Genomic DNA, 11,316 nt, shown 5'->3' on the forward strand with positions numbered 1-11,316 from the left:
TTTTTAATATTAAAAAAAAATTAATATTCTTTCTGAGCATTGAAGTGTTAATTATCTTGCTGGCAATGCAGGCCTCACTGAGACATCAGAATTTGTGTTCCAACGATGAACAAAGGTCTTATGGGTGTGGAACGACATGAGGGCGAGTAATTAATGACAGATTTTTCATTTTTGGGTGAACTAACCCTTTAAAAGTAATGTGCATTATGTAATCACATTACTTTTTTGATGTTAATGCAAATTACATTCTTATAACACAAATACATTTACAGTCCAAAAAAGTTACTATAGAAATCTCCTATAGAAGGAATGGATAGACATTCCGGAGCAACTTGGCATTTCTGACTGAAATTCTTGCTGTCCTCGCCCATTCCTGACAGCAAAATTGATATATTAATGAATATATTTACATGAATTTATAACATTTACAGATGGAGAAGATACCTGTGTCACAAATGCATTCAACAGCACAAATATATCTGCTGTTTGCCATGGTGGATCGATATTTTATCTCCATGAATGAAAATGAGAAATGTAGATCTTTTTTAAAGTTAATTTTACTGCACAAATGTAGAGTTAAAAAAAAATAAAACACTACCCCACAGTTTCACAGACAAGTCCCAGACTAAAATGCATGTTTGAGCTGTTTTAACTGAAAGCAACCTGCACTAAAATATCTTAAAATATGTCAGTGCCATTGTTTTGTCTCAAGATGGACACCAGTACTTTTTTCTAAAGCACGTTTATAAAAGCTACTTAAATGCCCTAATTGAACTAAGGCCTAATCCTGGCTTAATCTAAGCCCTGTCTGTGAAACCAGGCCTATATGTATTGAAAAGAAATGTATATATATATATATATATATATATATATTTTACCCACATATTGCCAATATAGACAATTACAGTAATATGATGTTTGTCTATATTCTTAATGAATATTAGCTGGTTATTTAAAATTATTAGAAATTAATTTTATATTCAGGGACCGACTTGATAGGCAGTAGAACCTTCTGTATTGTTCATGCCTATCCTAGTATACAAACAATATATTATTTTTTATTTTTTTTAAATCATACCCTCATTGGGGGCTGAGCTCCTCTAATACTGTAATTCTAGAATTGCCCCTGCTGCTGACAAAGGTAGAGTGCCCATGTTAAATATGTAAATATTTATAATACACATTACTCTGGCCCTGCAGTAATTCAGTGGATGCAAAACATTGAAATTCAAACCTCCAAGAGGGTCAAAGAATAAACAGAGACGTCAGCAAATTAACATTTAATACTCAGTTCATATATTCCCATGTACAATTGTGACACATTGTCTATACAGCTTGTTTTCTACAAGTTGCATCTGATCAGATACCAATCTACAAATATAAGTTAGTACTATACATTACTTACCAATTATTGGTATGAACTGATCTCAGGGAAACCTCTTGTAAACATTGGCTGTTTCAAGTTATATCTTTACAGTCAACATGTCCTGGCAGCAGAATGAAAAGAAAGAAAATACCTCTATACAGTTTTCAGAATATACCCTTTTGTGTTTTGTACATTGTTAGAATAAGGCTTCTCAAAGTTGATGGATATGCAGCTGGAGCAGAAGTGCTTTTGTTTATTCAGATGATAACATGGACCCACAGATTGAAGAATGTTCTGGAAGGAAATGCTATCTTGCTATCAGCTTTTGTGCAATTAAGCATAATCTCTTTGTGAAAATATCTCTTCTTTGCTTTTAGCCTATAATATCTGCCTTAAGCCCTTTAACATCAAGGTTTTAAGGTGCTAACTTTTACAATATTGTAGTATTATTATTAATATTGCTTCTCTCCTCCCACAAATCTCTGAAACAGCTGTATCATTACTGGGAAGTGCTCTGTGGTCTGGAACAATCAAAGGTCAAACATTTGATCACGTGAGCTCACATTGGTATGAAATCATGTAATTTTGCAATTTCTCAACAGATCAAGGATGTGAATATTAGGGATAGTTGTGATTTACAAGTGACTCACATTCTCACTTCAATACCTAAAACTGTCTGTTGTCCAAAATGAATTTGTCATTACCAGTGTGACTGATTACATTTCACGTGTTACAAGCTTTTATCCTCTTAAAAAACTTTACTTCCTGGTCTGTGTTCATATAAATGAACACTATCTACTTATGTCCTTTGAAATGACTCTCATTTCAAAGGACATAAATACCAGTTTAGCAGCGACTAAACAATTACTATTACTATATAATTTAATGTGATTAAAACTTTAAGTTTATGGCTCATTAATATGTAATCCAGGCACATTTCCCTGACATGGCCATGGTGATAAGACTGACAAGAAAGAGTTTTATAAAAGAACAATTTAGCAAAAACAGAAATCCTGACAGCGGTCAGTTGATGAGGACAGAGCGATACAGTCATGAGAGTGAAAACGGCAGCTTTTAGATCGATTAAAAACGAACACTCTTCCCTAAAACATCCATGTTTTGATGTTCCGACCCTCAAGATGTCCCAAAATGTCAGTTAAATGACAGGATCGACAACATGGAGCTTGTGAAATGCCAACAGGTAGATATTTGAACTTAAAAGGATTAAAGAAGTCAGGATATCTGCATAGATGACTCTGAGCAGCAGTTTGTGGGAGTTCACCACAGAGAAACCTTCCCATGTACTAACACTTTATTTCCAAACTACCCCTTTGCCATCTTCAACACAGTGACGGTCAAACCAATTCTGTCCTGGAACATTTAAAAAGCTTTGAGTTTGAGTTTCATATCACTCATTGACAAGTGATATGGCTGCAGAAATCCTGGGGCCCTTTTTAGCTTGTTTCTTTTACAGATCATGAGATCTGCCATTATGTGCACCTCACAGAGGTAAATTAATGATCCCCGTTACTAATGACGACCACCTCAGGGCCAGCTGTGGTAGTTGGGATACGGGGCATCTTCTTGAGTGGGCTGGGAATATGCTGTGGAGGACAGAAAAACACAATCAGCCAAACACAAAACACAGGTCAATCTGTTTAGTGCAAAAATTCAAGGCACATGTGCTAGCTGAGCATAAAGGGTATGCAAGGTTGGAATAATCTGGCTGTGTGCGTACAGTAAAGTACTGTGCTGATGATAAAATGTACATCATGTGCTGTACACATACCCTAGTGTACACGTAAAAGCTGAAATATACTTTGGGCTTTACTTATAGCTGAATGTTCATGTTTAACTGCTACAGAGGTAAGTATTTTAACAATGAAAAAGACATAAGGCATACCTCAGCTGCAATGCTGGAAGTGACCAGTCCAGCCTCCAGAGGTCTGTCATCGTTCATAGAGCGCCTGGCGTACTGCCTACGATGCTTCTCGTCCACACGAGTGAGGTACCACGTTCCTGGGGAAAGTTCATCTACTGAGCCTTGAGGGATGTAGTTTGCTGTGGGAATATGAGAAACATCACATGGTCAAATGGATCCAAAAGATTTTCATAAAGACAAAATCAATGAGAGAAGAACAAAATGCAAACGCTTGATTACCTAAATGGTGGGTTTCTTCTCTGAGCTTCATGTTCTCAGCAAAAACACCCGGGGAAACCTTCTTTCTAGAGTCCAGTCTGGCCTGCAGGTCACACAGGCTGGAGACCAACTTATCCAGAGCAGAGCCTTAAAATAAAGATGTACGTTAGCACAACTGACTGACTGTCAATCAACCTTGAGTTAACAATGACTGGGTGATACGACTAGCCTCTGATATAACTTCAGGCTGCTTTGTTGATTATTAATATGTTGCATGCCACTTGTGTCCAATGTGTAAGTCTGTGTCTATGCTGAATATTTCAAAACATATTCCAAATCCATATGTCCTGATGCTCTCTATTCAGTGTAGACAGCATCATTGATTTTAATCTGCCTTTGACATGATGCACCGCTTGCATCTGGTGTAGACACGGTGTAGCTGCAGGTTTTACAGTTGCCAAGCAATGTTGCAATTACTATTAGGATAGTTCCAAATAAAGATATAGTACTTTTAATTTAATTCCCCCTTTAAAAATATAGCCATTACTACATTGTTATGTATTATATAATAATACAATATAACTAAAAACATTTGGGGTTGAAATTCTAGATAACATAACTACACTGACATAAAATGTCTTATATCATAACCAGCTTCTGTTTGTGTGTGTGTGTGTGTGTGTGTGTGTGTGCGTGCGTGCGTGCATGTGTACGTACCAGGAGTGGCGTCTTGTGTGACTCTGATGGAGTAGAGTGTGGCAGCAAAGCCTGAGCCGTAAGAAAACACACCGACTCTCTGCCCTGCCAACTGCTGAGGTGTATGTCTGTAGAAATTTGAAAAAATAATAATAATCACTAGTGCATCACATTTACATTGTCTTTGAATAATCATGAATGCTGTAGTGTACACTCAGGAAAATAAGACAAAGCACCCGTGACACTTACTGTGCGAGAACTGAAGCCAAGCAGCCGTACACTGATGGTGTGTACATGTTGCCATTCTGGTTCGATATGAGGAGAGATGCCTTGGTTTTATTCTCAAACAGTTCTGAACTGGCTTTCATAAAGGCCTTCTCCACATCTCTGTCAAAATAAGTGTCCTCAATCTTCACATCTCTGCAAAACATGGGAAAGAAATTTAAAACGTTTGGTTTATCCATGATGTGGTCACTATGAACTGCTGTTATATGAAAAAGAGCTGTAAGAAGAATCTTCAAAAATTCTCTTTTTGTGTCCTATTAAAAAAAAAAAAAAAAAAAAAAAATATATATATATATATATATATAGCATATGGGTTTGGAACAACATGAGTAACTAATGACAGAATTTTCCATTCTGGTGAACTTTTCCTTTAAATAAAAATCCGTTTTTTTACTGTCTGTTGTGTGACACTCATTTGGTGCTACCCTTTTTAACGGCAACGGAAGGAGGATATTAACCTGAAAGCTTCCAGTCCGCTGAAGGGGCCGCTCTCTGTGTTTGGACTGGGATGATGGAGGAAATCGTTGAGCATTAGGCGAGCCAACGACTTCTGGACCAGTTTGCAGTAAGGAGAGTGGAACACCATGAAGCCAAAGTCTTCAAGACTACAGTGCCTTTCAAGACCCTCTGAAACACAAGAGAAGCCCTTAACAAAACAAACTAATAATACTAGACACTATGACAAAGTTTGTACAAACACTTTTTACTTCACAAAATGAGCAATAACTGAAAATCCTCTAATGTTCTCTAGTAGTGTTTGCTCTGTTGGGATGTGCATTTATGGATCCTGAAGGTGGAACCTAAATTTCAGTCTGTTCCTCATAGAGGTAAATAGCTTCAGAAGATCTTGACAATGGGCATGAGTCGTATTTATTAGAGATGCATTGAAATTTTAGCCAGTGAAAATTGAAAGAGGACATTTTGGCCGATAATCTGAACACAAATCTTTATACTAACATTCAGTCACATCATGTCAATCATCAAGGTTTATAAAAAAAAAAAGCATGTAATGCATGAAGGGATGAATCGTCTCTTATGAGAAACTACAGGGATTCCTTAATACTAGTATGTTTTTCCAAACATGAAAAATACAATATTGTCCTGAATTGGTCCCCCCCTTTATATTACATGTCTAAACTACTATGTACTTACTTCATAAATAATAGTTTGGTAAAATGTACTTATTGTGTTGATATTATTTTGTAAAACACTTGTGCTTTACTTTTTCTATATAGAATGTAAAAACATGTATGTACACAAAAAAGTGCATTGTATCAAGTGATTGATTTAAATGTTAGTACATAGTAAAAAAGTGAGTACATCGAATTTGTGTCTAGAATTTTTAATGATTCTTTTTGCTATCTGGCATCCCTCGGTCACTATTTACTTTCACAATATGGCAGAATAATACATAAATAGATACAATAAATAAATAGATTAAAACAAATAAATAAAAGAGGCTGCAAAACCCTCTATGATTGATTTACACTGTTTGAGAATATGTGGATATATTTGCCAACCTTTTTGCCACTGGGCATGGATCTTGTTTTTGTAGACAGTGTAGCATCGATCTAAAGCACTCAGGTAACACTGGATGGAAAGCTTGCCGTCCACCACTGGATACTCAGACACCATATCCGGCTTATAGAAATCATATGCATGCTGCATATGTGTCCCACGAAGCCCTGTTGAAATATGTGATTACATTTCAATTACTTCATGAAATAAATAATACAGAGCATTAATAGGTATAAATGACATTTTCTGCATAAACATAGTGTGGACTTTAACCTCAGTATCACAAAGACAACAAACCCCGTTTTGTTAGAGCTCTCTATGTCAGTGTGACAAAGGTCATGACAGCTGGCTGTTACGGCAGGCCTCATACCTCTCTCAAAGGCCAGAGGGGCGTTGGGTCCAACTAGCATGGCCACGGCTCCGGCTCCCCCTGTAGGCCTGGCGCTGCCCGTGGCATAAACGGCAATATCACCAGCAACAACCAGAGCGTAGCGACCTGCGCCATCAAAACCTATTAGTTAGTCAATGCTCAACAGGCAAACAACTCAACTCAAAATGAAGCAGCAATATTTGAGTGCTTTTTAAAGTGTATGTGGAAACATGCCATGGTCAGGTCACATTTCACCCTAAAATAAGAGCTGAAATAAAAACTAACCCAAATAAGATTTATTCTGCATAGAAGGTAATGAAGCATGTTTTAGGACTGCTATGATCTTTTGCACTGCGATATTATTCCCTAATAATATAAAAAGATATTTCCACCCTAAATTCTCACTTTTTTGTCATTTGTAATTCCCCTTATTCTTAATGGTGATTCTCACTACTGTAATAAAAACTGTATCATTTAAATTAAAGGCAGTATTTCAAATAGTACAGTATGGCGCTAGAAGGTCATGGGTTTGATTCCCAGCGAACGCAAGGACCGATAAAATGTCCACCTTGGTAAATGCATGCGCCAAATGCAAAAATGTAAATGTAAAACATCCTTTCAAAAAATAAGAGCTATTAATAATGCTTTTGAATTACAATAATGTGTTTAACTGTCCTAAAAAAGTGTCACAATGCAAAAATCACATTGTCCTATTGTTCTTTAAGCAAAATTTAATTATAAATATATTTCTTGTTTTGGGTGAAACGTGATCTGGATATGTTCTTGGCAGTTTACAGATACATTTGATTTTCTTCTGTAAACTACGACTGAGAAGCGCACCGTCCCAGGAGCTGGACTCCACCCAGTTGACGGCGTTGAAGAGTGCGGCGGTTCCTCCATAGCACGCGTTAGTGGTGTCCACTCCCTCCACGTCAGTGTTGCCCGACTCTTCGAACAGCTGCATCAGGACAGTCTTGGTGGATTTAGACTTATCGATGATGGTTTCCGTGCCCACCTCCAGCCTACCCACACTGTCGTAGGACAAGCTGTTCCTCTCCATTAATCGCTGCACCACCGTCAGGCACAGAGAGTTAATGTCCTCCCGGTCCGAGCAGAAACCCATGCGCGCCTGTCCCAGCCCAACGGTGTATTTACCGGCCCCGACGCCATCGTACTCTTCCAGCTCTGCTTGGTCCACGTACTGAGAGGGCACGTACACCTCCATGGCGATGATTCCCACATCTTTAGGCCATGTGGCCTCACAAATTGCAGGGAGTGATCCAGGCATTCTGAATGGACTGAGACAAAAGTGTGCAGTCCGGTATAAATTCAGCTGACACACTGACTCACATAAAGCAGGTTTATTACAGTAACAGTCCTACTAAATAAGCGACCCGTATGGGTTTTTCAACAGACAATACTGATCTAGAGAACTCACAGCTTACAGATATAATGCAGAGGTACACTACCGGTCAAAAATTTGGAATTATTTAGATTTTTTTAATGTTTTTGAAAGAAGTCTCTTCTTGCTCACCAAGACTAAATTAAACTAAATATTTATTCCTGTGATTAAAGCTGAATTTTCAACATCATTACTCCAGTCTTCAGTGTGCTTCAGAAAGCATGCTGATTTGATGCTCAGGAAACATATCAGTGTAGAAAACAGTTGTGCTGCTTCATATTTCTGTGGAAAACATGATTTTTTCAGGATTCTTTGATGAATAGAAAGTTCAAAAGAACACCATTAATTTGAAATATCATTTTGCAGCAATATGAGTTTTTACTGTCGCTTTTGATCAATTTAATGTATCTTTGCAGAATAAAAGCATTAATTTCTTTTTAAAATGTTTCTTTAGCAACAAATCAGCATATTAGAATGATTTCTGAAGGATCATGTGACACTGAAGACTGGAGTAATGATGCTGAAAATTCTCAGGAATAAATTACATTTTAAAATATATTCACATAGAAAACAGCCATTTTAAACTGTAATAATAGTTGAAAAAATTCAAACAAATGTATCTGTGCAACATCATAATGACATTACGAGGAAACAGCCATTAGGAAGTGAAAGAGGCACATGGCAAAGCCTGTTAGCCACTGGAGCTCTGCTCTCCTCTAATGAGATTAACCCTTTAACTGGGTAAAGGACATTACCTTTAACCTACATAGATATGGCTCTGCAGAGCAGCTTGTCTTGTCCCATGTCAAGTAAACAGACTTGACCAGTCAATGTGTTAAACAAACAAAAACAAAAAAGTAAACACTATTGGTAGTTATTTATTACAGAGCATGTGCATAAAAGAGTTCATTGGAAATGAACAGAAGTAATTGCATTCCGGTATCACGTGATCTTGAGTCTTACAGATTTAGTCTTCTTTAGGTTAAAAACAGCTAACTTGTCGTGTTTCTTTAGTCAATATGATTCATACCAATACAAATTGTTGTTCTAGTTAGATTCGGATGATCTAATCCTCCTCTGTAATAATCTTTGCCTCTTAATCATCCCATCTGCACTGATGTGATCCTTTTACTAATTCTATACGTGATTAAGTAAATAACGCGCTATACATTGAGCGTTCTGGTTTGCCGTGTCGCTAACAGTGATGTGGAAACGCTTTCATTGCTCACTGATGCTTCTCTTAGTAATAATTCATTTTTATTAGTAACTAATAAACGCAAAACTACATTTACATTAAACATACATTCCATAAGCTGTAGTGTTGTAATACTTCTGGAAAGGATCTAACCAATGGCCGCACCTACATGTGTCACTAGCAGACCGCTAACACCATTCATCATTACCAAATATGATCGCATAAAGGATATTTTCTTCTTACCTTACAATCATATATTAGTTTCTATAACTAGACTGCTAGATTCGGAGACCAGTCCCGTCCGGAGATCTCATAAGGTCAGATGTTTGATCAGTGTGTAGTCGAACAGTATTTGTGAACGGACCGCCTTCCGTTGACAGAGGAGTGTCTCAATTCACGGACGTCTACTACGTACTAGACAGTGCGTACATTTCAACATAAGGTGCGTCCCAATTCGCATACTTATGCACTATTCTATGACGTTTTTAAGTATAAATAGTGTTAGTAGTGTGTTCACACTGAAAATTCCAAAAGGAAAAAAGTACACTTTAAATACCCGGATGATGCACTAAATTAACGGAAAAAACGAAGTGCGAATGTTGGACACTTCATGCACTCAACTGTCGCAGCTTTAATTACGTCGCGGAGGGGAAGGGGCTGTCAAGACTCCGATGTTAAATAACAAAATAACCTTATACAATTCACGCACTACATGGATGAGTACATAGTGCATAAGTAGGGTGAATTCAGGTTGATTGGGACACTTTTTCCAAGACATCTCAATGGCAAACAGTGTCCCAGTCACCCTGAATTCACCCTACATAGTGTATAAGTGCATAGTGTATAGTGTGTCGTTTGGGACGCAACTATATACTAAGCAAGAATTTTCGATGTAGACTCCACTATTTCTAATCCTAATATTTGTGACGCGTGAATATGAATCTGTAATGAATGCTTTAAGCGTTTTAAACCCAATATTTTGTTTTGTCTTGCTTCTATTTTATTTAGTAGACACCATTTGAATTTGTGAATTTTTAAAACAAATAACAACTTTAAATTTATGTTTGCCCTATAAATGTATAAATTGGCGCTTTGTTTAAAATATATTAAATTTACGTGATTTGTACTGTTTTAGTATTTAACATTAGTAGTCACTATGATAGTAAATGAGATTGGAGGATCAACTTGTTGCAGGGGCAGAATTTAGCTGCACGATCAGAGGAAGTGTTTTTATCTGTAAAGTTATACAGAGTTTAATCTTAATCGCTGTTATATTAATGTAATTCAGAAAGTTGGTCAACGTGATTTTATTAGTGTTGAGCCGATTTTATATTTCACTTTCTTTCTTTCTTGCATTTTATAATAATTATTAGTCATTAATAAAAGAGCTTTTCAAGTGCACGCTGAACTGAGAGAAAGACATTCGTTCGTCAGTAATTTTAGAAATTAATGTAACGTTAGTGTAGCTGGAAACTTTATAAAACATAACCTTAATTTAGACCAAGGTTACCTCAGAATTAAGTACATTATAGTTGAAAACAATTTCTGACTGGACTTACCTTTATAATTGAGTTCAATTCCCGGGTAGTAATAGTCGCTTGTCATTAAGTGAAACGGTTGCTGAACACGGTATTAAAGACATACTATTTATACATGGCAAGCGGACGATACCTGTGCAGTGCGCGCCTCTGTTTCTGGAGCGCTTTTCACACAGCCAATCAAAACACAGATGAGTTCTGAAGGTCCTCGTCTTCCCGCCCATTGAAGTTCTCAACCAACGAGAGCTTCAGAAAGGAGGGTCGCTAGACGAGGTGCGTCTGGTGGTTCAATGGTGTGAGTGAATGACGGTATATGGTGAGAGAGCAGCAGCCAATCAGAGCATACGTCTGATTTGCTCGCCATTTCTGCGCGAATCGGCAAGGAAGCATATCGTTTCCATGACTACGAGAGGTTGAACGATAAAAAAACATCATATCGGAGGATCACCACATCTCAGGTCGCTAAACTTCTACCAAGTATTCATTGAAATGACAGTGTAATCCATTTGAAAATGACAATCTAAGATAATCTAAAATTCATGAAAATATAACAATATTTTTACTTCTTAACAGTTACTACATTTAGATTACTAAGATGACATGTATAGAGATCATGGGAGAGACTGACTGTTAAAGAGCTGAACAGAAACTAAACCAATAAAGACAAATAAATACATGCTTCTAATGTGTTCACACTTTTAAGACATTTAAGTGGTGTAGCAATAGTTAAAACAGTGCAAAGTAACACATGAAAAACCTAAATGGGGGAAAGCTATCTATCTGTCTATATATATTGCAAATTACAT

The 11,316-nt window shown here is 37.1% G+C and overlaps 1 protein-coding gene across 2 annotated transcripts; it reads right to left on the bottom strand.

Moving 5' to 3' along the window:
- Window positions 1–1,265: 1,265 nt before the first annotated feature.
- Window positions 1,266–10,698, bottom strand: hmgcs1 (3-hydroxy-3-methylglutaryl-CoA synthase 1 (soluble)). Of its 2 annotated transcripts, none has more exons than XM_051909652.1 (10): window positions 10,532–10,698; window positions 7,216–7,673; window positions 6,376–6,501; window positions 6,008–6,172; window positions 4,946–5,114; window positions 4,452–4,622; window positions 4,224–4,330; window positions 3,528–3,653; window positions 3,270–3,427; window positions 1,266–2,970 (listed from the first exon to the last, which is right to left on the bottom strand). In XM_051909652.1, the coding sequence occupies exons 2-10, from the start codon at window positions 7,661–7,663 to the stop codon at window positions 2,881–2,883; spliced, it is 1,560 nt and encodes a 519-aa protein (XP_051765612.1). In that variant the 5' UTR covers window positions 7,664–7,673; window positions 10,532–10,698; the 3' UTR covers window positions 1,266–2,880. The 2 variants fall into 2 exon arrangements, with proteins under 2 accessions (XP_051765612.1, XP_051765611.1); XM_051909651.1 differs by lacking the exon at window positions 10,532–10,698 and adding an exon at window positions 9,216–9,373.
- Window positions 10,699–11,316: the final 618 nt, after the last annotated feature.

The sequence above is a fragment of the Ctenopharyngodon idella genome, chromosome 10 (assembly GCF_019924925.1).
Source record: "Ctenopharyngodon idella isolate HZGC_01 chromosome 10, HZGC01, whole genome shotgun sequence".
Classification (NCBI taxonomy): Eukaryota; Metazoa; Chordata; class Actinopteri; order Cypriniformes; family Xenocyprididae; genus Ctenopharyngodon; species Ctenopharyngodon idella.